The sequence below is a fragment of the Xiphophorus hellerii genome, chromosome 15 (genome assembly GCF_003331165.1).
Source record: "Xiphophorus hellerii strain 12219 chromosome 15, Xiphophorus_hellerii-4.1, whole genome shotgun sequence".
NCBI lineage: Eukaryota > Metazoa > Chordata > Actinopteri > Cyprinodontiformes > Poeciliidae > Xiphophorus > Xiphophorus hellerii.
The window spans coordinates 11,900,082-11,927,053 of record NC_045686.1 but is presented as its reverse complement, the minus strand read 5'-3'; the positions used below and the strand labels follow the sequence as shown (position 1 = coordinate 11,927,053).

The following is a 26,972-nucleotide window of genomic DNA, read 5'->3' as shown; positions in this document are numbered from 1 at the left end:
GTGGTTTAAAGCAGGGTTAGATAATGAAACAATATCTCAAACTTTGTACAGAACTCTGGACATCATTCAATCCATCAGCCGAAAACAGAAAGAGAATGGCAGGTCTACCAAGACATGCCTGTCTGCGTATAACTACAGGTTCGGCAAAGAGAGCATTAATCAGAGAAGCAGTCAAGAGGGCCATGGTAACTCTAGAGGAGCTGAAGAGACTCGCAGCTTACATGAAGAATTTGTTGACAGAACAACCATTTGTCTTGCACTTAACAAATCTGACCTTGATGGAAGAAAAAAAATGCTGAAAGAAAGCAATAGGGAACCTTTCGTATTTCAAGATATCTAGGAAGCGGGAAATGTGAAAGAAGGGTTTGCTGACAACTAATTTGCTTATAACCAAAATGCTGTATGAAGAAACCAAACTCTGGACTTCACCCTGTAAACAATGTGAAACATTACATTTTCAGCATCATGGGGTAGAGTATTGCAGCTAAAAACACTGCAATAGTGTATGAAAACCTCTTTGTGGTTGCAAAAGTCACCGTTTAGCAGGATAACAATAATAAGCGTACAAACAAAAAATGGAATGGTTTGATCAAAGGATATTTCTGTGTCAGAACGGCCTAGTTAAATTCACATCTAAATTCAACTCGGGTTTATTTGTAAAACTTGAAAATGAATGTTCATAGAACTCATTTATGAAATCTGACTGAATGAGTAATTCTGCTAAAAGGAATGGGCATATATTTTAGTCTTGATGTATAAAACTGGTACAGGTACACATCAAATGACAAACCTTCCCACTCCACAGTCCTAAGTATCTCTACTACATAAAATTTGTGGCTGTAACTTGAAACGATGTGAAAAAAATGATTGGGAATTATTTTTTTAGCAAGCCACCGTGGATGCAGTGTATGCGTGTCTCATATTTAGATAAGTTTACAGATTAGATCAGGGACTAAGCACCAGTGGTGAAGCTTTCGAGGCAATAACAAGTCATCATGCTTAATGACAAGCTAAACCTGTCATCTTAGAAAAAAAAAATGCAAATTTGAATTAATTTCCTTTGGGATTTTGTGTATTAATATAGCCACCAGTGAAAGGCTGAAAAGAACAGAATAATATTTCTACATGCTTAGATTTATTTTTTATTACAGTATGAGTTTGTTCAATATTTGTTTTAATAGTCATTTTGTCATTGCATTATCATTTTTACCTTAATCTATAATTTTTATCATGACATTTATTTAAAAAAAGACCATTAGTCTGCCTCATATTTTGGTTTCACTTATGTTTTATGCATCATTTTGTTTAAGCTTCAGGTACACCCTTCATGCACTTCCCAAAAAATAAAGGGGACCCTAAAATATCATCATAGATTGAAATGAACAGAATGTTGAAAATCTCTATTATATTATACTTTGAACATGCATTTGGAATAACAAAACTGATCAATGTGAAATAAAATCATTATCCTATGGTGGTTTGGGATCGGCCTGAAGTTGAAATTCCTCAAAATAAGTCAGAATTGGGCTGTGTGTGACCTTCATGTGCTTATAGGACTTTCCTATAATTTATGGGCATGTTCCTGATGAAGTGACAGATGTTCCCTTGGCAGATCTCCTCCCTGATCTGGATTAAAGCATCGGTCAGATCCTGGACAGTCTGTGCTGCAATATGGTGTTGGTGGATGGAATGAGAAAAGATGTGCTCCATTTGATTCAGATCTGAGGAATGTACAGGGCAGACCAAAGCATCAATACCTTCAACTTACAGGGACTGCTGAAACACTTGAGCCACATGAGGCCTGGCATTTTCAGGAACTGAGGGCCCACTGCACCAGCATACGGTCTCACAATGAATACAAGAATCTTCTCCCGGTACCTTATGGTAGCCCGGGCATGTCTGGCTAGCACATGGAGGACTGTGCAGCCCTCCAAAGAAATGCCTCCCGACACCATTACTGACCCACTGCCAAACTGGTCATGCTGGAGGACGTTGCAGGCAGAATAAGATTCTCCATGGCGTCTCCAGACTCTGTCACGTCTGTCACGTGCTCAGCGTGAACCTGCTCTCATCCGTGAAGAAAACAGTGTGTCAGTGATGAATCTGCCAATATTGGTGTTCTCTAGCAAATGCCAATGGCTCTGCTCGGTAATGGCTTGTAATCAAGGACTCCCCTTGTGGACGTCAGACTTTCATGCCACCCTTATGGAGTCTGTTTCTGACAGTTTAAGCAAAACATGCACATAGTGGTCTGCTGGAGACCATTTTGCAGGGCCCTGGCAGAGCTCCTCCTGCTCCTACTTGCACAAAGGAAGCTGTCCTGCTGCTGGGATGTTGCCCTCCTATGTCTCCCTTTCCTGGTCCACTGGCCTGTCTCCCCGTACCTCTGCCATGCTTTGGACACTGTACTGACAGACACTTCAAAGCTTTATAGCACATCACTTTGATGTGGATTGTGCAACATGCAAACATGACCAAGATGTCAGCCAGAAAGAATGAGACAGCCTGACAACCACTCCTTGTATAGGAGTTGTCTTGTTAATTGCCTCCACCTGTTGTCTGTTCCATTTACACAACAGCAGGTGAACTTGTTTCACATCGAGTGCTGATTTCTAACTGGACAGCTTGATTTTATTTACAGATTGTGTTATTTAGGTGTCCCTTCATTTTTTGAGCAATGTTCTATTTCTACATGTGGTGCCAGTCATTTAGCGTCTCATGGAAAAAAAACAACAACCTCTCTTTAAAGATCTAAAATCTTAATTTAGGCTGGTTGCAGAAATTTTTCCAAACTTTTCATCTTTCACATGTCTTCTTCGTCCTTTACCTCCCGAAGGCTGCCGTGTTTTTCTTGGCGACCGAGGCTGTCTCTGGTAGGGATCATTGGATCCGTAAAGCTCCACCGTTCCCAGATTGAGAACTACCGTTTTCTGGATGTAGTCCACCACTGTCAGGCCGTTACTATTGCCAAACACCAATCTAGGGAGCAATTGAAGCAAAGATGGACGGAGTGGAAGAAGCACAAGGGCAAGAAATTTAAGAAACAAGGATAAAAACACATAGATTAGAAACAAAGTTATCGACTCATCAGCTGGGTTAAAATGCACAGTACACTTAAGATTCTATGAAGAAAAAACATATAAATATTGTTAGAAACTGCATCATTTTCCATATACATTTCAGTTGTTCGCAACTTTATGTTGATCAGTCACATGAAATGCCTGTAAAATAAGGCTAATGTTTGAGGTTGCAAAGGGACAAAAAAATACAACTAGTTTTATCAGGCAATATAATAGCATAGAAAGTTTGCTAATATCAAACGAAACCTCTAGATAAAGACGAAACAGATCCCAGTGTTCTTACAAACTCTCTGTGTATCCACTTACAGGCCGTAGGAGGAATTCATCGCCAGACTTGTGATCTGCTGAGGAGGCTCTCCACTCACCCACACTGACTGGACCACCAAATCCACCTGGTAGCCTGGAGACTGCTTCAAAGGAGAACTTCGCACTCTGTAGAAGAGACAGAAAAAAAAAAGGAATGAGAAAAAGGCAAAAGAAGAGCACAAAAACAAGAGAAGTACAAGTGGTGCAGCTGGATATGTGTAGCAGATGAAGCTCTGTGTGAGAGGGGTAGATGGGGGTTTGTGGCTGAGAATGCTTGAAGCCTCTGAATAACTCTGTGCAGCTGTGCTTGAGGCTGAAAGCAAGACTTATGTGTGTTCATGTGTATGCAAGTGCTCCTACTTCTTTCATGTGAGCCCTTTTCTGTGCACGTCTGTCTCGTACTTTAGGCAGGGTATGTTGCCTCCGTCAGAGTTGTTGCTGCTGGTAGAAGGGTGTGAAGGTGGGCCGCTGGTCTGAGGGGAGGCACCAGGGGTGGGATGTGCCGATGTTTGTTCGCCACCTCCACCATCTGGAGACTCTGTTTCGTTCAGCTCGTACTGCATTCGCACCTCTAGTAACTGCAAACACACACAGATGTGCACAGAATGACAGCAGAAATGAGAATATATTAGCAAATCTCAGGGTTCCTATGCATTTTCAATTTTATTTTCTGTCAAATTTTATTCTTTTTTTATGATGGGGGTTTTGAAATGTACAGATTAACATATAAAGTGTTTTCTGGTACTGTAGATACCACATTTATACTGTGTCTTGCAAAATTATACATACACAGCAACCTTTTCTCACTTTGACACATTATAAACAGAGCTCTGTATACTTGGATCCCCCAAAGATTATGTGTTATTTAATCTCTGTATAAAAGTAAGACTTCATAAAATTGCTAACTTAACTGCAGATGCATTTATTGGTCTTTAATAGATCAATAAACATGGCTGGCAGGTCAGAGCACATCTTTAAAGCTACTAAAACATGAATGCTCATCTAAAGTAACAGGGCAGGGGAAGCTTTAGTCAGAGAAACAGCCAAGAGGCCCTTCATAACTCTGAAGGAGCTGCAGAAATCCACAGCTCAGGTGGGAGATAATCTGTCAACGGGACTATTTATTGGTCATACACTGAAAATATGCCCCTTATAAAGGCCCTGGACGAGGTAAACCAGTCTAGAAAGGAAGCCATAAGAAGTCCTATTGTTTGCCACAAGCTATTTTAGAGTGTGAAAAGGCAAACATAAAGGAAATGCTCTAGTCAGATAACATCATAACTGACTGACAGCACCTGCAATGCTAGGTGTGGTGAAAAATTGATGGGTAAGAATGGCCCAGTCAAAGTTCAGACCTAAATCCAATTGAGGTTCTATGGCAAGGTTTGAAAACTGTTGTTTACAGGTTCTGCCCATCCACAATGACTGAGCTTGAGCTATTTTGCAAAGAAGAATTGGCAACAATTTTAGGCATGGCTTAGACTGTGAAGGTGCCAGAGCTAAAATTGCAGCTCAAGTTGGTTCTACATCATAAACACTTCAGAAGGCCGAAGACCAATGCAAGCTTTTCAGAAATATAAACAGAATTTTATTTTAGTGGGGATGATACATTGTACAGCAAATGCAGCTGATATGCTGCACAGATTTTATAGCTATAGGTAATTTTCCACTTTTGTCAGAAGTTGTTTTTTTTGTTTTACTTTTTCTACTATCAATTTAATTTGCAAATTTATTAAAATTTCATTTTCCTTCAACTGCAAAATTAAGGGCTACTATGAGTTGCACTTTCATATAAAATTAAAATAAAGTGTAAATGTGACAAAATGTGGAGACATTCACACATGGCTTTGTATGGCAGCACCAATTACTGTTGCCAACAATCCAACAATATCCAGCAACAGGATAATGTGATGATGAATGACATCTGCATGCATTCAGACAGTAGCCTCTGATCAAATGGATTTGTCAGTGATGGGTCTGCATGTGTGTGGGCAGACTGAAAGTCAAAGAGGTCCTCTAATACTGAAATACTTTATTCCTTCCAAGTCCCACTCCAGGCTACCCCTTTGCAACCTCCGCCTTCGCAAAGATACACACAGCTCCTGAGCTCAAACACAATGCCGATAAGCTTTTCTCCTTGGCATTCTGTCAGCCTCATTAGCCCCATTGACATGTGGGAGTTTAGAGTGATCAGTGCCCTTCTTCAGATTCTCTCCCTCTCTCTGCTCTCTTCTTCACTCCTACAAGGTTGTATAGAAGTTTGGCCTTATGCAGAAAAAACAAACAAACAAAACAAAACAAAAAAAACACTTTTCCAGCTATATCCTCATATCTAGCCCTGATTCCACACTGCAGCATTTGTGAGGTGGGAGAAGAGTGTGTAAGTTTGATCAGGCTCTTTAAATTCATGAATGCTTTTTGAGGGTTTTAAATATTTATGACAAACAGTTCTGAACTTAAAAAAAAAGAGGGCATCAGTGAGATGCATCACAGCACTGCCCACACACTGTGATTGAAAAGAGCCAGGTGCAGCAACAGCACAGAGAATAGATTTAACTGCATTTGTTTTTATTCAGCTAAACACAGACTCCCACTGCACTGCCATTAACACTTAGGTTGCTATCAAAGAAGATTATAACGTTGGTTTAGCTTTGCTTGCTTCACTGCTGTCTGTTGGCATGGCAACCTTACTGCCTCTGAGTGTGTGTGTGTGTATTGTTTATATGCCTAAGCGTCTTAAATCGGGACAGGGACTGAGTGTCGAAAGCAAATCACAAGAAAACAAGGGTTGTGTTTGGTGATGGAGATTGTTTCAATTACCTTGTTTTCCTGAACACAGGTTTTCGGGGGGGTTTTTTCTCCAGAAAATCAAAACTTTTCAAGACTCAGCTTTGCAGACCTTTTTGTCATTTATGTGCATTTCCAAATATAGAAGACTCAAGTTCTGCATGAATTTATGACAAACATATCTATGATGAGAAGGATTTAAATATTGATCTTGACAAAACAAAAAGTGGGAGAAGGAAAGAAAGAAGGAAGACATGGAAATAATGGAACTGATAATCCAATTCTTTTTCAGACTGTGTAGGAACTCTGTTGTGTCTGCGTGCTTGCACTGCTGCAACTGACTTTTTGAAAAGCAGAAAGCAACATTTAAAATAAAGGCAACAACTGGAACCCACCTGCACCACCTCAGTAGTTACTTCGAGCTTGCTGAAGCGGTAGATGATAACATTGGCTGACACTCCGGCCACACAGAGCATCCTGCTCTCAGGGCACCAGGCCATAATCTGAATGGCAAAGGGATCTTCGTCCGACACCTCAATGCTGCCCTTGTCTTCCTTAGATCGGTTCCTGTCAAAAACCTTTGCCGTTTTTAGCTTATAGAGCACCTGGAGCATTACTGAAAAGGAGCCAAGAAAAAAAACTTATAAGTTGCAGTGTCAGAACTGAACGAGGGCTTTATTCACTATATCCAATTCTGTGAGAACAAACCAAAAATAATCTCTAACATCGAATATCTTAGATGTTCTCTCAACATCCAATGTACCAAAACAAAATTTTGGTACATTTTGGCTCAAATGTACCAAAATTTTGTACATTTGTACAAAAATCTACCTCTTTGACTCAAAGTTCGGAAAAAGTTCTATTTTAACAAAATGATATTCTAAAAAATAAACAGAAAGCAGGATGCTCAGATTAACAGTGGGAATGACGTACTTGCAGAGGCATCCCAGAACTTCACTGTTCCATCAGCATGACTGGAATAAAAAAAAAAAAAGACATTTTGTGGAAAAATAACAGGAAGAAAGTCAATACTGACAATCACAAAAACTCTAGCTAGACGTTTGCCACAAATTGATAGGAGACAGGGCCAAAATCTGTAAGAAAGGGATCTGGTGAGATGAGGCTGAAACCAAACCTTTTGGCCTACATACAGAATAACATGTGTGGTGGAAAAATAATGTGGCATATCATCCTAAGCATTTTTTTCCTATTTTAAAACATGATGCTGGCAGCCTTATGTTGTGAGGGTTGCTTTTTGTAAAACAGGAACATGGATGTTTTTTGCAGTTGAGTTTACTGTTGGAGCTAAATGCAGGGTAGTCCCTGAACGAAACCTGTTGCAAAAGAGAGCGAGCGGCGGGAGGCTCATCTTTCCACAAGACAACTAAACATCTGGCCAGACCAACAATGGAATGACTAGATCACTGTATGTCAGAATGGTCAAATCCAGACCAACCAAAAATCCCATTGTGAATATGAGGCAATACTTTAGAAGCTTTATGCTGGAATGAAAGAAAGGAAAAAAGTAATAAAAATAAGCATTCTGCCCCACAATTCTGTCCTGTTTGAGATTTAAGGTTGTAATGAAAATAGAAATAAGAATTTATTGTTTGTCACTGTACATATGTACTATGAGATTAAATTTGATGAAAATATGTAAAAAGGTTCATGGCATATTATTATTTTTTTCTTTTCACTGCATACTACACTGCCTGGCCAAAAAAAAAGTTGCCACCAAAAAATGGTCACACTCTAATATTTTGTTGGACCGCCTTTAGCTTTGATTACAGCCCGCATTCGCTGTGGCATTGTTTCAATAAGCTTCTGCAGTGTCACAAGATTTATTTCCATCCAGTGTTGCATTAATCTTTCACCAAGATCTTGTATTGATGATGGGAGAGTCTGACCACTGCACAAAGCCTTCTCCAGCACATCCCAAAGATTCTCAATGGGGTTAAGGTCTGGACTCTGTGGTGGCCAATCCATGTGTGAAAAAGATGTCTCATGCTCCCTGAACCACTCTTTCACAATGTGAGCCCGATGAATCCTGGCATTGTCATCTTGGAATATGCCCGTTCCATTTGGGAAGACAAAATCCATTGATGGAATAACCTGGTCCATCAAGACTACCGGTCAGCTGCCGGTAGTCAGCTGACCTCATTCTTTGGGCACACAATGTTGCTGAACCTAGACCTGACCAACTGCAGCAACCCCAGATCATAGCACTGCCCCCATAGGCTTGTACAGTAGGCACTAGGCATGATGGGTGCATCACTTCACCTGCCTCTCTTCTTACCCTGATGCGCCCATCACTCTGGAACAGGGTAAATCTGGACTCATCAGACCACATGACCCTCTTCCATTCCTCCAGAGTCCAATCTTTATGCTCCCTAGCAAACTGAAGCCTTTTTTTCTGGTTAGCCTTACTGATTAGAGGTTTTCTTATGGCTACACAGCTGTTCAATCCCAACCCCTTGAGTTCCCTTCGCATTGTGCGTGTGGAAATGCTTTTGCGTTCACAATTACACATACTCCTGAGTTCTGCTGTTGTTTTTCTTCGATTTGATTTGACCAAACGTTTAAGTAATCGCCGATCACGATCATTCAGGATTTTTTTCCGACCACATTTCTTCCTGGACAACGATGGTTCCCCACCATCCTTCCAGTTTTTAATGATGCGTTGGACAGTTCTTAACCCAATTCTAGTAGTTTCTGCAATCTCCTTAGATGTTTTCTCTGCTTGATGCATGCCAATGATTTGACCCTTCTTAAACAGACTAACGTCTTTTCCACGTCCACAGGATGTGTCTTTTGCCATGGTTGTTTAAGAAATGAGGAGTTACTCATTGCATCAGCTGGGGTTAAATAACTTGTTGCCAGCTGAAAGATAATCGCCTATGCAGTACTTATCCAATAGGAGGCTTGTACCTATTTGCTTAGTTAAATCCAGGTGGCGACTTTTTTTTTGGCCAGGCAGTGTATTATTTCTTTATACTGACCAAGAACCTTTCAATTTCACAAATGTTAATGTGGTTTGATTCATTGATTTTCATTCATTTATCCAGCCAGTCATAGAGGTGAACAGAAAGGAATAAGAGAAGAGTTCTTAGTGTCACCTGTGCAGTGTGACTGATCTGTTAGAAAACCCTGCTTCTGCTGAACGCATAAAAAAAAAAATCTAACTTAGGAGGCCGCTGCAAAGGAAAATGTAAAAATCGTTCTTACTGAGTTGACCTAAAGAGTGCAGTTAAGGTGGACAATAATCGCAGCATCTCGTCAGTGACAGTGCTTTTCATCTTACCCGGTGATGATGATCTCGGAGTAGCTCTGTGTGCCCTGTCCCCAGTTTCCACCACTAATAGGCCACTCCTTGATGAAGAGAGGACACACACATTAGTTAACAGGTATGTCAATGAACAGCTGTCGCTGTACACGCCACTTCTGCACAGAGATGTCATGATGAACGTCTCCATGTGTGAATTTACAGATGGTAACACGCAGCGAGTCTTTCGGCATCTCTCACAGTGTGCCTTGCAATAACACATTATACACCTCTGTGAGAGATTGTGTGTGTGTCAGTGGGGGGTCAGGCTCTCAAGTCTTCCACACATACAAAGGTCACCAGTATGACTCATAGTGATCTTCATATGAGAAGGCCCCCCTGCAGCTCAGTGAAGCTTTTCTTCAGCAGAAAAAAAAATGAAGAAGAGGGTAGGCTGCCAGTTCAGGTCAGTGCATTCTGACATTTCGAACAGAAAGCCGAACAAGGCGACAAGGAAAAGAACATAAGCATACATAATGGCTGAAAGAGCAGGAGGGGGGTCTGTCTGGTATGATATAAGAAAGGAAGAAGAGAATGAGAGGAGACTGGAGGTGTGCAGAAAGAAAACTAGAATTGCTGAGCAGTAGTAGATTTACGCATATCTTGCTTTATGACGACATTAATTAATATTACTACTAGTTATAATTAAATTGTTGAGATTTTGTTGGAGTTCAATTTGTAGTTACATAAAACTGCCCTTTATCCTTGCAACTTTATTGTTTTTGGAGTATGGCATAAAGGTTAGAGGGCGTTTCTTAAAAAATAATTTACATACATAATTCGTATATTATGAGTCAGTAAGGTATAAAGGGTAAAAATTAAAATCAGCATTTTATAACTCTCTGGTTTGAAATAAAGTCTAAACTGCTACATCTATGAGTCTAAAATATTAACTGAGCGACTTAAATAGGTACATTTTTTCAATACTTGCTGATTACAACTAGACACAGTATAAAAATTGTAATTGGAAAACTTGATAAAACAAATTATTCTGTTCATTCTGGTTCAATTATTTTTCTCTAAATATATCAAATCCTTAATTAATTTTTTTTGTATTTACTCAGGTTTTCTTTGACTCCTAGTAAAATATGTCTCATGATCTGAAACAGTAAAGTGTGACAAAAAAAGAAAGTATACTGTATGTATAAGCAAATATAAAAGGGATAAGTGTCTTAAAGTCACTGTAAATGCTGCTTTACTGATTCATACAATATAAACGTACTGATCATACCGAGAATGAAAATGCATGTCCTGCAGATGTGTTGCCCACAGGATCTCTGTGATTTATTTTCCTTCTCTGAGGAGGCTTTTACAGTTACGTTTTTCCTTCTTCTCTTTGATATTGAACAAAGAAAGAGGCCTTTATCAATGAGATGTGGTAGCTGTTCTTTACGGTACCTTTTTGCTGTAACCCTGTCGCTTTTGCCGCGAACCAACAGAGTAAAGTGCAGGAATCAGGTCCACAGGGCAGTCGGCAAAGTACTCACAGCAGGTTACAGGAGACTCGTGGATCGTTAGAGGATATGGGTTCTCGAATATGGGGTAACTGTTAACAAGATTGGAACAAACACTGATCACACAACTTGTTATGCATGAAGTGTTTCCACATTAACAAAAGTGGTAAATGCTTGCTTTATGTACATTACATTTTGGAATATGACAAGAAAAAAGAACAATAAATGGAAACAGAGATACTCCCAGGTCAATTTTAGTGGTTAAAGCAGCTTTAAATAATGTAGTTAAGAAAGTAAGACTTACCCATTTTGTGCAAGGTCGATCACCACTAAATCTTTTTCTAACAGGACCACCACAGCATAAGGCTCCTGAAAATCTGTAAAAGTTAACAGATATAATCATTTATTAAGCACTTGGGAGAACTCCCCTGATTCTTACAAACCACATAAAAAAATTTTCATAGAAAATTCAAACTGGATCAGACGTCTTATCTGGATAACCAGTCTTGAAAAGAGTTTCAGAAATTTTGATTATAGATTTTTATGAAAACATGTAATCTATGAACAATTCACAGGCCCAACATTGTAGCTAATATATCGGCACCCCATTCAAGCTTGTTTTTGTAGTGAATGTATGCAAATATTTAATCTTTAGAGACAACAGCGATCACTAAGATGTTCCGTGCTGACAGCTGCTTAATGACATCAGCCTAGAGTTATGAGCCTATTTTTAGGGGACCTTGAAAAAGTTTTGTTTTTTCCTTTTTTTCTTATAAAGGAATAAAAGCACAAAACTGTCTTTTTAGCATTAAATTGCTTTTTGGCTTCAGGCTTTCTCTAAACCTTATAATAAATTGGTAACACTTTATTTGAAGGGGTGTCCATAAGACTGACATGAACTATCATAAACATGACATAACACCTGTCATGAACATGCAAAGGTGCACTAAAGGTTGCATTAAAAGTTCATTAAAAGTGTAAATTTTGCATGAATCAGTAAATAATGTTACTTCTAATGCAAAGCTCCATTAAAACTTGCATTAAAAGTCAATTAAATGCATCAACTTTGCATTAAAAAAGTCATTATTCACCAAATGACACTTCATACAACAGTCTTAAGCATTCCTTTAGACTCCTACATATTCATGACAGGTGTTGTGTCATACAGGTAAGCTTCTAATAAAGTGTTACCTACAAATCTAAGTAGTATTGCATTGTAGGTTTATTTTCATCATAGATACATCTGCTTGTTACACTGGAATGTCTGAAATGGAGGTAGCTTTACAAACATTTCCACTTAAAAAAGTAAGTGGAAATCCAAAAATACTGGGTTTCCATATTTTCTGAAGTATAACATTGATAATGATTGTCATCCTGGAATTAATTCAAGTTATACCTGTTATATTTAAAAAAGGTAAATCAGACAAGTATAAAGTATAAAATAGGAATATTTTACCTACAAATCCTACAAGTTGCAGTCCAACAAAAAACATTTTTAAATGTTTGTTTTTGAACTTCTTGTACTTCTTTGGAATTATATGCAAATTTCATCCATAATATTACCAAAAACCTGTGTGGTTGTTTATAAAATTTCCATGTTCATAATATGAAAAATGTTACAGGTTATGCAAATCAGTTTGAAGACAAGAGAAGGCCATTCCTGACAATATAAGTGTTTTAATGTAAAAGTGAACTTTTTCTGTAATTCTTATCTGAATGTACAATGAGTTATGGTACCAACAAAATGATCAATGAGTCAAAACAGAAGTAACATGCTTCTGCAAATTGCTCTGCATGAAGAAATAATGTCAACAGGAGCAAAATTTAAACTGATTAAAGACTGGCTGAAGGTTTTGAGTCAGATATATTCAGGAATAAATGACAATTTTTTAGATTTTAGTTGAGTGCTCATCAGAGCACATTAAATTTGGTTAATAGAGCAATGTTTTAATGCTGACCTGTTTGGCTGTGCAGGGACGATATTAATGAATATTTACAGGATCAGAGTGACACATGAACATCAACAACAACAAAAAAAAACTATGTTAATGACTATTGGGCCATGCCAGCAGAAACATGTCTTTTGAATGCGTATAAACTAATATGATGCATGGGACTATGGAAGCCATTTATTTTCACCCTCCAGTGTTATTACATTTAGGAATACTGCATGTTCTGAAGCCAATTGTTGTACCGTATAAACAGATGCTGCAATTTAATGAGGATTTAAGTGCACACAATCATACACTATCAACAGACATGTCTCATGCAGCAACAGAAACCCAGTTGTGACCATCACCAGATAAAAAGCAGTGGATGGTGCCATCAGGTTCCCAGCGATTTAATGAACTGTTACATAATCTACTAATCCTCCCTCAAACTGTACATGTGGCACATTACATAGCAGCAGAGATTACACCCAGGATTACACACATTCAGCACCTCATGTCGTTTAGCAAAGGCTGGACTTGTTTAAACTGTTGACGCACCAGCATTGGAAAGAAGATCATTTAATTCTGATGGAAGCCTTTTATGTACGAAGGTATGAAATTAAAATGTAATGTAATATTTTGTTGTTCAGATAATGAAAGAGAGGTAGAATCCATTCCGTTGGGAAATTTATTGCAAAAAGCAGTAACACAACGCTACAAGCAATCTGACATAATTTAAAAAGGATAGAAGTATGTGTGTGTGTTTGAATCCACAAGGAGCATGAAAATACTGCTTACAGATGTGCCGAAAGTTTGCCAATTTTGACCAAAACTTACCATTAGGATATGGTGTCTCACATAGCGTGAGAAAGTCTACAATAGGATAATCCATCTCCAACACAGCAATACTCTTTCCATGCATAACTGTCAGACATGGCCTCCGTCCCACCGTGTCGTAGGACAGACCACCAGAGAATATAATGAAAGGGTCCCTGGATATTATAAGAAGAAGCATAGTAACAATATTTCATCAAAATATTGCAACAGTTTGAATATATGTTAATCATGATGCCTGTATCAAGATGTACCAATATTTTTAATAAATCAATACATTTATAGATCCCAATCTAAGTGCAGAGCCAACTAGTTTCTCACTCTATAACTAGCATAGAATAACTGCTATGCCTTTACCCCACCTGTTGCGGCATGTTGCTGCTCAGATGGTTGAAAGAAAGCTGCTACACGTTTTCTATGTTTGCAACAATAATGGATGGAAATATTTCCCTTAGGAAAAACCACAATCATGTTGTGAAAGCTACTGAGCAAACCTTGTCACTCTTGTTAAGGTAAGTGCATTTTTAAAACTGACCAGCTATTCCTGATATGTCTGTCCAGAGGTTTTCTGCAAGATTGTCAATAACATTAGTCACCTTAATATTAGGTAATTAAAAAAAACTTCAGGTTATAGTGAAAATCTCAAATATAAATACATAGACAAATAGAGGTTTAAGTATTTTAAACATTGCATATTTAACAAACTGGGTACATATTATTAAAGTCACACTGCTACACTGTACCATAATTGGTTTAGCTAAAGAGAAACATATTTTTTTTCAAAAACTTTATTCTATAAAACTTTACTAAGCTGGCAAATTCAGCTTAGTAGCTTTTAACCCATGTTAACGAACTTGCTGTGTTATTTGTCAACTGTGTACACTATTTTTGAAAAAAAATTCTTGTATGTAAGAGGGAGCCTACCCATTTCTCGTTGTTTTATATTCCACTTTAAGAATGGGTTTACACGGCTCTGGCTTCTTTCCATCCTTGGGCTGTTTTCCTAAAATAGAACAAACAGAAGTTACTTTACTTTGCCCGTTGCTTTCTCTTCTCCTCCTTTCTTCGTGTTTCTCGTCATTTAATTTTCCCCCTGAAGCAACACTTAAAACGCTGGGCTGAACAGTCGTAACAGCAACAGAAGACTTCTACAACAGAGGAGAGGAAGACAATGATGGATATTTGCAGAGGTCTGATGTCTGTTGGTGGTTCTGCCGAAACAATCAATTTAAACCTCAGGGGTTTTCGAGTGTATAGGAAATTCAAATGTATTTAGATTTTTTCATAACGATAAGACATTGAACATAATGACTCCTGATGTTTCAAGGTGATCCCTCCTGCAGGGTGTACAGAGCAAATCTGTTTAAAATAAAGAAGACTTTTAATAACGGATATCAACAAAGACAATTAAGGAGGGACTTAAAAGCCTTACTTAAATCAGTCAAAGGAATTTGCATAATTGCCCATTAAATACCAAAGTAATTACGTATGAAGCAGTGAGGGAAACAACTAATTAAAAAGCTGGTGTGGTGAAATCCTTTCTGCATTTCCTTGCATACAAAAACAACTTGAAAAGTCTAACTTTTTCCCTTTGGTTTAATTACTGCCTTTGTTCTCATCTAGACTCTTTTGCTCTCCGACTTGTTGACACTCCCACACAATCTGCCCCTTTTGTTGAGGTCCAGAAACTGTCAAGGTGTTCTGTGTGAATATGTGATGCAGGGAGGCAGAGAGGTATGAAGTGAAACATCTTCATACGAGTAGAACGACATAAACAGAGCCACAGCAATAGAGTGCATGTATTAAGGTACGAGGTACAGCGAAGAGAGGCGGATTATAACCGAGCTGACAATAGAACCTCTAATTGAAACTGCAAGGGAATCATGAGCAGGCAAATACGTGGAGGAATGCTTTCAGTGAGAATGCATCTAACAAAATGCATGATGCATGTTTAATGGACAGCTTGCATTTTGAAAGAAAGAAAAAGAACAAAATCAATGACTATGTCAATTTTTAACCAAAGGGGTATTATTTTTTTAGACAAAATAGATTAAATAAATAGATATGTTTGAAAAATAGGATATACTGTATTTAGACCATTTTGTAAAAATTTTAAAATATCTTAATACAGCAAGTTCTATGAATAAGTTGTGTACATCATTTCCGAAGTTAAACAACAAGTAATCAGGACCATCAAGGTTTTCAGATGTGTGCCTAAATTAAAAAAAATAATAATAATATTTTTATGACAATACCATTTAGCATTATTTTAAAGTAAAGAGATATTCTTCTCTAGGATAAAAAGATAAAGAATTTTCCCCTTTGAAAATAAATACTGTCATTTTGCATAGGGTAAAAATTAGCCAATCAGCAATCCTTTCTGCAATAACTGGACAAAGTTCTCCAACTTGGGAAAATGTTATCTTGATCCATCCAAAGTGTTCTAGCTACTCTAGACCTGAAAATGCCATTTAGGGAGACAAAATTGTTGCAGATTATTAAGTAAAAAACTATAATCAGCAACAATCAGAACTAAATCATGAAATATAAACTTTGTTAAAAATGGTTGCCTCATAAATGCAATTATTTCAGTCCTGAATTTGCTAGTTTTTGGATTGTTTGCAACAAGAGAGATTGAAAACAGCTCAAAGGTTTTTTTTTTTGCTTCAGGAAATTCTGCTGATGAACTACATCTGTGGAGCAAAAGGGCTGCATGGAAAAGCAAAAATTTAGTTACAGGGGAATTGGGTAGTGTGGATGAGGACAAAAGAACCAGCTAAATAACTCCCAGGCATTTCAGTTCATGTTCCCCAGGTAACATTTAGCAGGGAATCCTGCTATGGGAGTCCATGAATGTGGTGATGTTGTGTATGAAGAATGTACTGCCTGTGCTTCTTTTCATTTGCTTTCATTCTTGCTGGGAAGAAGTAGCATTATTCTGACATGACATCTACTGCTTAAGAGGGGGCCTGCAGTGAGTGCAGCACACAATGGATGAACAGTCCATCTACTACGATGATGTTACAACTCTCTCTTTCCATTGCAAATATTGACCTGATAATTGTATTTTTGATGAAAATGACATAAGAGTGTCTCTCATGACCAAAATATAATTATGTGTTACCTGCCATCACAGGCTTGAAAATGAACAATGAAATTAGTTTAAGCTAAAACGTGAAAAAATGTGCAAAAAGTTTTATAACAAATGAAACATGGCAGCACACAACATAGAAAAATGAGCTGAAACAGGACTAACTGGATATGGAAGAATCTGTGATCAGCTGTGATAATATATAACAATTCCTGTGCACGTTATCAAATTGACCCTAAAAAGGTCATTACATAATAGGTAAATTTCCAGGAAAAAAGAAACAACTTTTATGGATGATATGTTGGTTCTATAACAGAATTGAAATGCAAATAACCCTTTGCTCAAGACATTATTTAATTTATGCTTATATTACAAATAGCAACAGGGCATCACAGGCCTTTCTGGACAGAGAGTAATAACAAATACAGTGGAAGCTCTAAATATGGAGGCTTCCGAATGAAAATTTTCTGAAAACAAATGTTTAGATTGTACTGCATGTGATCCAGGGCGTGGGAAGACTGCTGCACGGCTCCCAAGAGCCTGAACTCTTCCTAACATTTTGAAACTCAGGTCCAGAAGCAATTGTCTATAAACTGTTTTTAAAGCTCTTTGAATTATCTTGGCCTTGCGATGGACTGGCAATCTGTCCACGGTGTACCCCACCTCTCGCCCATTGACAGAGATAGGCACCAGTACCCCTACTGACCCCAATGGGATAAGGGTGTAAGATGGATGGATGGATGGATGGATGGATTGTCTTGTGTATGAAAGGAGTCACATATTTAAAGTTTCACTGCGCATCTGTATAATGTTTAGAAGGCTACATCTTAGGAAAAGCATGCTGCCATAAACTCATATTGTATGTTAATGTATTATTGGTAGATATTAATTTCCTATTGAAATTTTGAACATTATACCAATTGGTATTTGTCTCTAGTTAAATCTAATATTAAAAACTAAAACCGACATACATATTTCCTTATGATGAATGGATCATAAAGTTGTTGACTCCAGGTTTCTGGAGAGTGCCACAGAGCATGTGTTGGTAACAAAATATTAAATAGGTGAGTGATGTTGTGAATGAAGACAGAGCTTGTGGGTCTTCATCCCCTTACCATGCGGTGTGATTGTCTGTATGGGTTTTCCTTGGCCTCTGATGTTCCATATGGTCAGAGTTCCATCTGAATGACTGCAAATGAACTGTTTTCCCTCATGATGCCAGGCAACTGAGTGGATAGCCTAAGAAATTACAGACAGAAAGGCAGAGAGAATGGGGGAGGTCAGGGGAAAGTGGTTGAACAGGATAAGAACATCATGTGCCACCATGTCCCTTACGCCACACGTTTGCTGCAGTGCTGAAGCCATACGGTACACGTTACTTGTAAGTGGTTTAAAAGCCTGTGACTGTGTGTTCATGGACAGATGGTAGAAGTGAGAAAAAAGAATGCCTTGACTTCTGAATTGTTATTATGGTATGCTACAGTCAGAAGAGTATTTTAAGAGCCATTTCTTGATCATGATGAAATGATCAAGATATGGGCTTGTAGGTTATTATTAGGATTTCACATCATACATGTAAAACATGCTTGAAGTAACAGAAGGATCTTCTGTATGAAATAAGAGCACATCACATACAATATTTTACATTTCAACATTTTGTATTTGAACTATTACATGTAAGAGGTTTAAAGCGACAGTAAAAAGATTACCAGTTAAGTTTTGTGTTTCAAGTTTAAAAACTCAAAACTATCACATTAAAAAAATACATGTTAATGAATTCAGTTCCTCTTATATCATTAATCAGAACTGTTGTGGCGTGTCTAGCTTACATGGTTTGCTGAATTTTAAGAAAATAACTACAACTGAAAAGGGAAAATGCTTGTGTTCATACCACACCAGTGGGTAATGTTTGTCCTTTTTCATTTATATAGTCTTGCTGTGTTAAATTTCAAAAGGAACATATCCATTCAGAGAAAACAAACAAAAAGAAAATCTAACCCCCTCAGTGTTTTTACTTATTCTAAACCAAAACGAATAATCTTATTTTGAAAATCTCCATAACAACCACCCAGTGTCAGAGTGTTTGTAGATCCGTAACAGATTTAAACATTTAAAAATAACTACATAAATGTTTACAACTATTATCAGGAAAAAAAAATAACTGCAGCATTTTCTTTAACATGAGTGAATGTCACAGTAGTAAATTCAGTTAACTCAACATGATTCAGAATTAAACACACTCATCTACAGGAGGTCTCATCGCTGAGGTCATAAGAGGGCAGAAATCAAGCAATGAAGTCAAAGGAACTGTGTTTTGACCACTGAGACTGGATGGTGTCAAAGCAAGGATCTGGGCAAGAAAGAAGACGTTTTGGCAGAAGGACTGTCCACAAAAATTGAGTGACCTCAATTTTGTGGATAGGGCAGCAACCACTAGGATGCTGCCATATATGGCCACCCCACCAAATTGTGCAGCAAGGAGAAAAAGGGCATTGATCAGAGACATGACCAATAATCCAGTGGTCACACAGGCAGAGCTTGTGTGTTAGCTTATACACTAATTTTAACATACTGAATGGAGTAAGTCCATGTTACTCAACATGCTTGTGACTCCCCACATGCTATTGAGCACATTGTAGCTTACTTTAGCATTGATGCTAATTTTTAGCATCAGAATGCGGGGGTCCAACCAACGGGTACACTTTGGCAGGCTCCGTTTAAATTTCTTAAGAAATGTTCTAGTTCTAGTTCTACAAATGCTATTATCTTACACTGGAGACACTATTCATTCTTTATAAATTTAATGAATTAGCTCAACACAGAAAATGGATTTGCAGCTCACAATACCAAAGCTTCTTTTTAAATGCATTTCTTTTTAAGTGTTGTTAGGGAGTAAACACAGATTTACACAATAGGATATCCTTTAAGTCAGGGAAAGAGTCTAATTGATCAAAAACAGCACATAGAGTTATTTTCAAACATGATTCCTTAACATGTTGTCTAATATCTAGTGATATTTGCTTATGGAATTTCCTTGTTTCCTTTGTATGAAGATTTGTTGTGCGTGGAAAAAGTGGTGGGTTCAGTGAGCTGCAGCCAATGAAGAAAAATGGGCTTGTCATTAATTCGCAACAAATGAATCACTGGAGTGCTGCGCCAAATGGCATTGATGTACTCCTGTAGGTGTCCTGAATGAAGTGTGAAGAAATTTCCCATTTTGCAAAATATATCTGGACTACACGGTTTTGAAATAGTCCAAGTTATCCATGACTAATTCACCTGTTTCTTCAAACATTCAGAGCAGATCTTTTTTTTTTTTTGTAATCCGAATTTCATGATGGCACTGGGAATGGTGAAGAGTTTAAAGATATTTCATTTAAACTTATTTGTAAACAATTTCTTTTAAATTCAAATTTGCAAACTATAACAAAGCAACTGATCAAGCAACAAGTGTTATAAACATTATACATTTAATGAGATCGACTCTTAAAGACAAGGCATCAAACTGAAAGATCTAACAAAAATCAATCATATTTCCATTACCAAGATCCTTCATTCACACCATCAATAGTTTCCTGACAGAAACAACCCTTCAGAGTTCTAAAAGTCTGTTCATTTTTGACAGTCCCAATAGGCGACAATCCACTACGCTTAATTGGAGAATGAACAGGGTAATTAAAACACATGGTACTCATCAAATCAAACAATACCAATTAAAAAGACTAATTTCATGATTTATCACATTAGGCTTGTTTCCACAGATTGGTCTTTAGGGAAGAGAGAATACAGTCAACACTCATTATAGTCACAGGATAGCACCACACACTCACAGACACCCGCACTTACAGCAAGGCTAATAAGCACAAATTAATATTGCCAAAAGAAACCAGATGCAGGGCACAGACGTCAATATCCCAGCCTTAGCTGGAGTATCATCTGGCAGCATTGTATCATGGTGGGACCCATAGGAGCTCTAAAGTACCACATACACAAACGTCTCGTTCAATCACTTCAGAGTACAATAGGCTGACCAAGAAAATGACTTTGTATTCTTTTTCTCTTTTGCTTTTAAAGACTTTTTCCATCCCTCACAAGACTGTAAACGTTAGTTCAGGTAGAAACAATAAGATTCTGAAGAATCCATTTTATGTTTTTTTTTAAATTAGGATCACATACTGGTAGCACTCAAATTGGAATCTCAACAAAAAGGTGGCTTTAGTAATAAGAAAAGAAGAGGCACATTGGGTGGACTGAATACACAGATTAACATATTTTAAGATAATTGTTTTGTTTATTTTGACTTACAATAATTAAAGAATCAAAAAATTTTAGACTTTTGAACAAAAAAATGGCACTTTACATAAAACCAATAAAAATGCATTTTCAATACATACATCTACTGATGTATTACCAGTTAAGGTAAGCCACAAAACCTGGATGTTTTACATGCAAGCATGTTAATATGGAAAGCTTAGCTAAAGAAAAAACTCTGGTAGAAAAAATTCCACAAGTAAAATCCTTTACAAGTTTGTGGAGCAAAGCTCAATTTAGAAACTGAATGGATTCTCCCAAGGCAAGGACTTTGGCTGGAGCTAGAGACAATGTCAGAAGCATCTTATTTGGGCTAAGAAGAATAAGAACCATACTATTTCTGAGCTGTCCAAAGTCTGTCCTTTGGATGGAAGTAATTTTTGAATTTTGTTGCTAATGAAGTCTCACAGCCTGGTACTGAAAACCATGTTATGTGCTGCTGTAAGTACACTATGTTTTATCAGGTCAGCAAAGCGGTCTAGGAGTAAATTTTTGAGAACTTCATATTTCCCTCTTTTTACAAGAAAGGGGAATCATTAACTGCCACAGTAGTTTTATGGTAACTGTGAGGTGGTGTTTTTCTTTTTTTTATTTTGCAAATTTCCTTTAAAATTTGACTCATAATTTAAGGTGACCTTTAAAGGTGCCTATGAAATGTATAGTTAATAAGCTTTATAGAAAGACCGATTTCATTTTCCAACCTGACTTGGCATTTGCTTACACATAACCACTAATACCCGTTTTAATGGCCATGGTATTACTGTGTTTGATTGGAGGATCGCCAAGAAGGAGGGAAGAGGCATCAAACACAATAAAGCAGAAGAGGCGAGGGCAAAGGAACCTGACCTGTTATAGGCTAATTATCTCCATGCAAAACCTCATTGCTGCACTTATTGATGCAAAAGGAGCTTCAACCAAGTAATAAATGCAGTGGAGGACTGAAGGACAACCCTAGAGTGGCTCCTGAACAGATCCATGAATCAGATTTGGAGTCTTGCTGTAACCTCAGCCAGAAATCACATTTTACTAGTAAATTCAGTCATGCTCATATGGATCAGATCCCACTCACTTCGAAGTCTCCGTAGTCACATACACTTACATGGTTTTAAAATCTACTGTTTTATCAAATTTATTTTAAATGATCAGTAAAGCCAAAAGTCATGAATTAGACAGCAGCTCCACATATCTCCAGAATCGTATTTTATTTATTAATCTGAATGTTGGTCTTTCATTTGCTTTTGGCCAAAATCATTAACTTTAACAGAGATATGTTTTAGATATGACACTGTGTGAATATAAAACTCAAATTGGATTGCTTAAATAATTTTTTTATGAGAATCTAAATAAGATGAACCTGTCGATAACAGACAAAAACGTCAGATGTATCAAGGAACATTCATTTCTCAGTTACTTCCTGATTTTTAGCATTTCGTAAGTCTAGACTTGAATAAACCTTCCTCACCAAAAAATACATAATTTAACTTTTGACCTTTGTCCTTTAAAACTATGCAACTATCCAAAATGTGACTGAATACAGATTTATGTCCACGAGACATACTTGGGTAATTGTGTGCACGCAAATATTCATCTATGACAAGAAAGTCTACAAAAACAAGCACTCGGGGCAAAATGTCAACACCGATTCCCACTGAGCAATTCATTTTTGCTTTGGAATGAGAAATCCACTTTGGGCCTGTTGTTGAGTTGCTATCGTTACATAAGCACTGAATAAAACAATCCCAATTGAGCTCCTTAAGATGTTTTCTGTAATAAAAAGATGATTCACAATCACATTTCATGACTACAGCGAGGAAAGAGGCTTAGATAAAATTCATCCTAAAACACACATGCATCTTAGATATTGGGGTTGCTGTATCCTGATTAATCATTAGATTTGTACCAAAAGAGAAACTTAATCCCAACTGTGATTTCAGATGAAAGGTCAAAAGTTTACACAAAGCTCAGCAACACTGACCCCTTAACAATATACTGTATATTACAATGATAGAGAAATGGTTTACCCTGGTAAATGACTTGTAAGAACAGTGACATGAAATCACTTTTTTTCACTAATTTAAAAAGTAGGTATTGTCAAGTTATTCTTAGCTTTATGTAGAAGCATAAAGTTTTTAAAACAGAAATATTCAGCACACTGATGGACATCACTTGGTTTTAGACAGTTTGAATGGTCATCTGTCTGGCTTCATAACTAATCTTGGAGAAGAAAAAAAAAGGATTATAAAACCAGAGTTTACTTAAAAAGTCACAAATAATCCATTTCAGATTTGAAAGCACAAATGCAAAAAATAAATGGGTTCAAAACTATGAGAGTTTTCGTCCCATGATTGTTTTTGTTTTGAAATTATAATAACTTCTCCTGGTTCTATGAACAATACATTGTCACTAAAACTCTCCTCAGCAGGTTTAGAGGAAAGTCATTAGTTAGCTGTGTATTATGGCCTAAAAAGGTGAGTTCCGATTAAAAAGACTGAAGGGGAAAACACAGTGGTGCTACTCGATGCTCTTCAAATATGGCAACAATTACAGCTACCCAACAGTGCCAGGGTCTGACACAGCAGGTTCACGCCAGTTTGCACACACTGTTTCAAAAACATCAACAGTGCGTGCAAGTTTCCAGACGATGTTGTATCGAAATCTACATCTGCAAACATCTGCAAGGATTACCAAGCCTTTCTAAGGCAAATAAAACAAGTTACTAACTCATTAACATTGGCTTTTTAGATTCAGAACAGACGGTCTGCTTAAAGGTTTGAATAATTAGTTAAAAATCAAAATAAATTCGGCATTATGGTGGTTTTGCATGTCTGTGTTGATTGTTGAGATCACGACTGAGTCTGAGTGTGTAAAATAAGCTTCACCTCTTTCTCTGTCTTAATGTGTCTCTACACAAACATTAAAATAATCAATTTTATAGCACTACTTTATTATTTAACATTATTTAACATTTTAACAATGGTAATAGCATATTAATTTTTTAATTAAATCAGTTACCAAGTAGTACATTTAAGCACACATTAATAATGCAGCACAATGAAAAAGTGGTACGCATTAAATTAACATAGGGTCAGGATATATTAGACTGTTGTGTCAGTGGCAATGATATTCCAGAATAATGATAAGCTTTCTCAGATTACGCCTCAGTATTGAATTAAAATAATAAGTGTATAATTTATTGCTGTAACTGCAATATTGTCCTTAATGTTTATAATTTCTATAATATGTATTTTCACAACTCTCAATCATCCACAAACAGACACCAAACAGATCAGATACACAGCTGGTGCTGTTGCCCATCTACATCAGACACAAGCCAATTGTTGCCCAACTCAAGGCTACAATGGAGGGTAAATTTTAAAAAGTTGTGTACAATCTCGAATACAAGTTTGAGCACTTCTATAAAAAAAAAAAGAAAAAACTTCTTGGCTTTTACATTTACTCTAGAAAATGGAAACACTAATCATCTTTATTAGCATTAACAGCAAGACATTGATAGCCAGAAGCAACGGAAATATTAAAAAAAGCTCAATATATAAATAAAAATATTAAGAATTCTATATAACTATTGAGACATAAATAAATGAGAGCGCTGAGAAAGTGACTGCAATCTGCAAAATGTAGAAAAGAAAATGAGTTCAGAGATGCACGGCAAATGGTAGGTTGTTTGTAGAGCTGACAGCAGAATAAATGAGAAAGCTCAAACAATAGGACTATTAAGAGAATGATAGGACAATAAAATAAAATCCTGCATTCTGTCAGAGAGCAACATTAACCATTAGACAAGCAAAAGAGGCTAGAGGGGCAGAGAATTAAGATCTGGCTACAATTTTGGACTATTCTTTAGGTTCAAACTATGTCCAAAGGTGTTGAGTCAGATGGGACAAGGGAGGAAGGGTCAGCGTGACAGATGCTCTATGGCTGGCACTTACTGGAAACCCATAGTGCTGATCTGCAGCTAATAATAGACAAACCACTGAAAGAAACATAGTGGATGATGTGCTCTCTCAGCTCTTTAAGAGCTTGTAAAACCAAAGTTTTATTGGTTCAGGTTTTTGTTCGAACTTCAGCAAAAATGTTGTGGTTATTTAGAAGACATGTTAACTTCTGAGATTTTGCTGACAATTCTTAAATATATGACAGCATCTGCAACAAAAAATAAAAAATCTTTCACTTCTGTCTAACTTGCAAATGTTATGTTATACTTATCAGCCTACATTACTTTTTTGTAGCCATCTTTTCAAACCCAGAAACTTATTCCGTCTCACTAAAAATTTTCATGATAACCAAGCTTCAATATTAGCTTATTCAAAACTCTAAATCCAGAGCTGCTTAGAATGTTTGCTTGCTCTTTTTTTGAGAACAATAAGACAGGAAACTTCCGTCTTCATTTCTGTCAACGACTTTGATTTTTGGCAGCAAGCTTCTGGGCAAACACTGGGGTTGGATTGAAAACACAACAAAAACAGAATATTGCTAGAAGTGTACAATGTGGTTTGGAAAGGGATTTGATAGATGAATAGATGACTACACTCTTTTTCACCTCACGAGAAAGAGTTTGCACTTAGTCATGATCTCACGGAAGACTAATTGTTGAATGATTGGTTGTGCACATATTTATTATGTTCTACTGTTAGAAAATCCTTTATAGCACAGTAAACTCCATCTCATGTGTATTTTACTAAAATACCAAGCTCTCATTCAAGTTTTGGGCTGAAAAAACCCCAACCTTTTATAACTAAAGAAAATCTTGCATTCCAATTTTATTAGCAATTTCCTAAACATCGTGTATAAAAATGGATTTAAACTCCATGTCCTCATTGTGAAGTCAATTTAACTAACTATTGCATCAGCCGTGTCCATCAGAGTATTACTGGAGTCACAGCACAATCTTAGCCACAATACCCTACTGATGTGGCACATGGTCAATCTGGAGGAGGGTTCCAGGCCAAATTGCTCCAAAAATTTCAGATGTTTTCTAATAACTGAATTTATTTGCCTACTAGGAATCTGATGGCTACGTTTTTAATGAGAAGCAAAAGAAGAGGTCAGTGTTTCGGCATCTTTTCATCCTCCATCCCAGCAAGTAAATCTAAGGAAATGCAATGGATGAGCACTTCCTTTTCACTCCTCCAGTTCAAACCCTATGAAAGCAAAAGCCCAGTCTCTGGAGAGTTAGAGTTAGGATGAGGATAAGCCCTCATGGGAAGATTCATTTTGGGAAGATTCAGTTCTAGAGACTGTAATGCTCAGAAGCAGAGAGAGGTCATTAGTTTATCTAAGGGAGATGGGCACAGCAGACGCAGAAAGCAACAGAATGCGCTCCTATCGTACTGAAAATACATAATCCTCTGTGCTGCTTGTGTTTGTGAGTCTCTGTATCTCGGAGCCACGCCAAGAAAGAAAAATGATATGATTATCCCTAACTGGTGGTCACAACAGTACCACAGAGATCAGTGTAAAAGCAAGTGCCTGTTGACTGTGTGTATGCCCATTAGTTTTATAAGATTTAGGTTTATAAGCATAAGCTCCTCTTCAAAGTTTTAGTTCATGCTAGGGCCACTTTATGGGCACACAGGATTGATAGAAAAGCTCCAGGTAATTTTTCAGTCTGAGTCACTTGCCTAATTTCTTAGCTTATTTCCCATTAGCTTATTATTTTCTTAGCTAAGGCCAGAGCGCTAGACACTTACTTCCTTTAAAGTCGCTTCTGAGAGTCTCATACCAATGCTGAAATCACTAACAGTTGTAAACCCAATTGTCAATTTGTAAAACTGGCTCTACAGAATAATATAAATGTTTTACAAGTCAGATATCCTTTAAGGATGTACTGACCACAAT

The 26,972-nt window shown here is 37.3% G+C and overlaps 1 protein-coding gene across 4 annotated transcripts in view; it reads right to left on the bottom strand.

The window, feature by feature from the left end:
* stxbp5a (syntaxin binding protein 5a (tomosyn)) overlaps positions 1–26,972 on the bottom strand; it is a 119,857-nt gene that overhangs the window by 16,192 nt on the left and 76,693 nt on the right. For all 4 annotated transcript variants that reach the window (XM_032585088.1, XM_032585087.1, XM_032585086.1 and 1 more), the window contains exons 8-18: positions 17,921–18,044; positions 14,639–14,717; positions 13,718–13,872; positions 11,254–11,326; positions 10,894–11,041; positions 9,475–9,542; positions 7,107–7,147; positions 6,569–6,789; positions 3,789–3,964; positions 3,387–3,512; positions 2,828–2,979 (exon numbers count right to left, since the gene is read on the bottom strand). In XM_032585088.1, the coding sequence (XP_032440979.1) occupies positions 2,828–2,979; positions 3,387–3,512; positions 3,789–3,964; positions 6,569–6,789; positions 7,107–7,147; positions 9,475–9,542; positions 10,894–11,041; positions 11,254–11,326; positions 13,718–13,872; positions 14,639–14,717; positions 17,921–18,044 (1,363 nt within the window). The remainder of the gene's footprint in view (positions 1–2,827; positions 2,980–3,386; positions 3,513–3,788; positions 3,965–6,568; positions 6,790–7,106; positions 7,148–9,474; positions 9,543–10,893; positions 11,042–11,253; positions 11,327–13,717; positions 13,873–14,638; positions 14,718–17,920; positions 18,045–26,972) is intronic.